Below are 2,161 nucleotides of genomic sequence, written 5' to 3'. Positions count from 1 at the left end.
TGGTTAGAAAAGCTCCAATGCTTAATAAAACATGTAAATTGGAACGAAAAATTCATGGATGATCAGGAAAAAAGACGATTGTTTCTTAGTTATTCATATGCGTTGGTTTGAAATTTAAAAACAATCTTCTTTTTTCCTGATTTTCAATTTATATTTTATATTTACTCAAAAACAAATAGAAAAACAAAAAATATTGTTTATGCCAAAGCGCTTGAATAAAGAATAAAGAAATAAATAATATGAAAACCATATATTTTCTGTTCTAAACCATATCTATTCTATTTTAGTGTGCCCAGCGAAGGGGGCCGGGTTTGCTAGTAAAATTATATAAAGACTCACCTCGGTCGTTTGTCTCAGAGCTTCCCCACAACGCATGCCTCGCGTTGGCGTCGCATCCGAGTAGCAGGGTTTTGTTTCTGGTTCCTTCAAGCACAAGCCCACAAGCCTCCTCGGGCGGTGCTGGCCGATCATGTGCCATATAGATGGATGCAAGTGTGATGCTGACACCGTCAGCAGCTTACACCTCAACGGCCGTCACATCCTGTGAACTGTATGATGGGATTAAAAATATGTTTAAGTGTTTTTTGGCTACAATACATGATCTAGGATTACCTTGAGTACGCTTATAGTACAGATTGTAGTTTCTTCCAGGGAACCCCTTCACCTCGTTGCTCCGCACCCAGGGTTCCTGGATTAAGGCTATGTCAACGTTCTCCTCCCCTAGGAGAACGGTTAGGTTGTCCGTTGCAGTTTGCGAATGCTGCAGGTTAATTTGGACAACCTTTAAAACCATTTTTTATTGGTTTGCTTCCGCAGGTTCGGCGTCATTTAACTGCATGCCAGTCAGCAGTTCGCTGGTGCCGTCAACCTCATCCTGCTCCTCCTCCGGATTCGCAGAACGGAATATCTTCAGCTGGGCCTTCCGTATGCCAAACCGAAGTTTATTTTCCACTTTTTGCAGTGGCTCAAGGCTCTCTTCTGTAATTTGAAGGAGGAACGACACGCTGTGCTTTTGCGGAGCCTCCGCTTTGATGATCGACCAATCGGCCATCGGCACTGCGCGGTTGTGAGCCTGGAGATAGGGAATTAACTGATTGGCTTCAAACTCCATGTTTGGTATCCAGATGCGAGCCCTCGGCCTTCGTGGTATCTCGCTAGCTGGAATGAGCTTGAGCCTCAAGCCATCCCAGCTGTTCTGGATTTCGCCAATCGCTTTTGTCAGGAAATGCAATGAGTACTGGTCATCGCATTTGATTACCCGGCAACCGCGAACCACTTCCACCGAGTCGAAACCTGGCGATTGAGCCTCCGGGTTCGCCATGACATGGTCGACGATTATGCGAGACAACCGAGCCTCAATCTCCGACCATTTTTCCAGCACAGGTTTGCCGCAGTTCGAAGTTTCGTCCACCAGTGCCATTTGAAGATGGGCCCTTGCCACCTCACTGAATTGTTTCGTAAGTTTGGGGACAACCGCACCCTGATCGAAGATCTTGTGCTTCTTTGTTGCCCTTTTGTTTTCGTCTTGCGAACGGTTACGTTTTTTGGCCTCTGTCTTTCGGGCGGTTTGGAATACCAGATATTCGTCCACCACCTTTTGACACCTTGCCCTGTCAGCCTCATCTTTGGGATGAGCTTTACCTTCGGTCTCGTTCTTATGAATCCTGCCAAGGATAGCGAGAGACCTCTGGTAGAGCTTGTACCTTGATGGGCCTTTATTGGCGTGCTTTTGCCCCATGGCTTTAGCGGATGTTGTAGGTTCATTTATTGTTGTTGGCGTGCTGTGGCCCACAGCTTTACCCTCAACTGCTTCCTGGCTAGAGGCCAGGAGCTCATCCTCCGTGGAGGATCCGGTCCCCAGTTTGTCATGGGTAACCGATTGTTTGTCCTGTCGCTTAGTTTGTGTGTCCGTTTGTCTGTCTTGTGCTATCAGTGCGTCCGTTTGTCCTTCCGTCACTTTGTCCGTCTGTTTCTCGCCGCCATCCGATTTTTGTTTTTTTGTTGGTTTCATTGTTCTGGTTCGTACGGTCACCTGCCCCGCCCAAGGGGCTGCGCATGTCGCCATGCGCGGTGACCAAAGAGGAATTAGGGGAAATAACCGGTCGACCATGGCAGCGCCCCATACCATGGCAAGGCCACCGTTACAACCTGAGGCGGCCTG

General features: G+C 47.8%; 1 protein-coding gene across 1 annotated transcript; it reads right to left on the bottom strand.

The window, feature by feature from the left end:
* Window positions 1–796: 796 nt before the first annotated feature.
* On the bottom strand, window positions 797–1,420 carry LOC129250730 (uncharacterized). The gene has a single exon (XM_054890329.1). It carries the CDS (start codon window positions 1,418–1,420, stop codon window positions 797–799), a length of 624 nt encoding a protein of 207 aa, XP_054746304.1.
* Window positions 1,421–2,161: the final 741 nt, after the last annotated feature.

Source organism: Anastrepha obliqua, chromosome 6 (assembly GCF_027943255.1).
Source record: "Anastrepha obliqua isolate idAnaObli1 chromosome 6, idAnaObli1_1.0, whole genome shotgun sequence".
Lineage (NCBI taxonomy): Eukaryota > Metazoa > Arthropoda > Insecta > Diptera > Tephritidae > Anastrepha > Anastrepha obliqua.
This window is presented reverse-complemented; position numbering and strand designations above follow the sequence as displayed.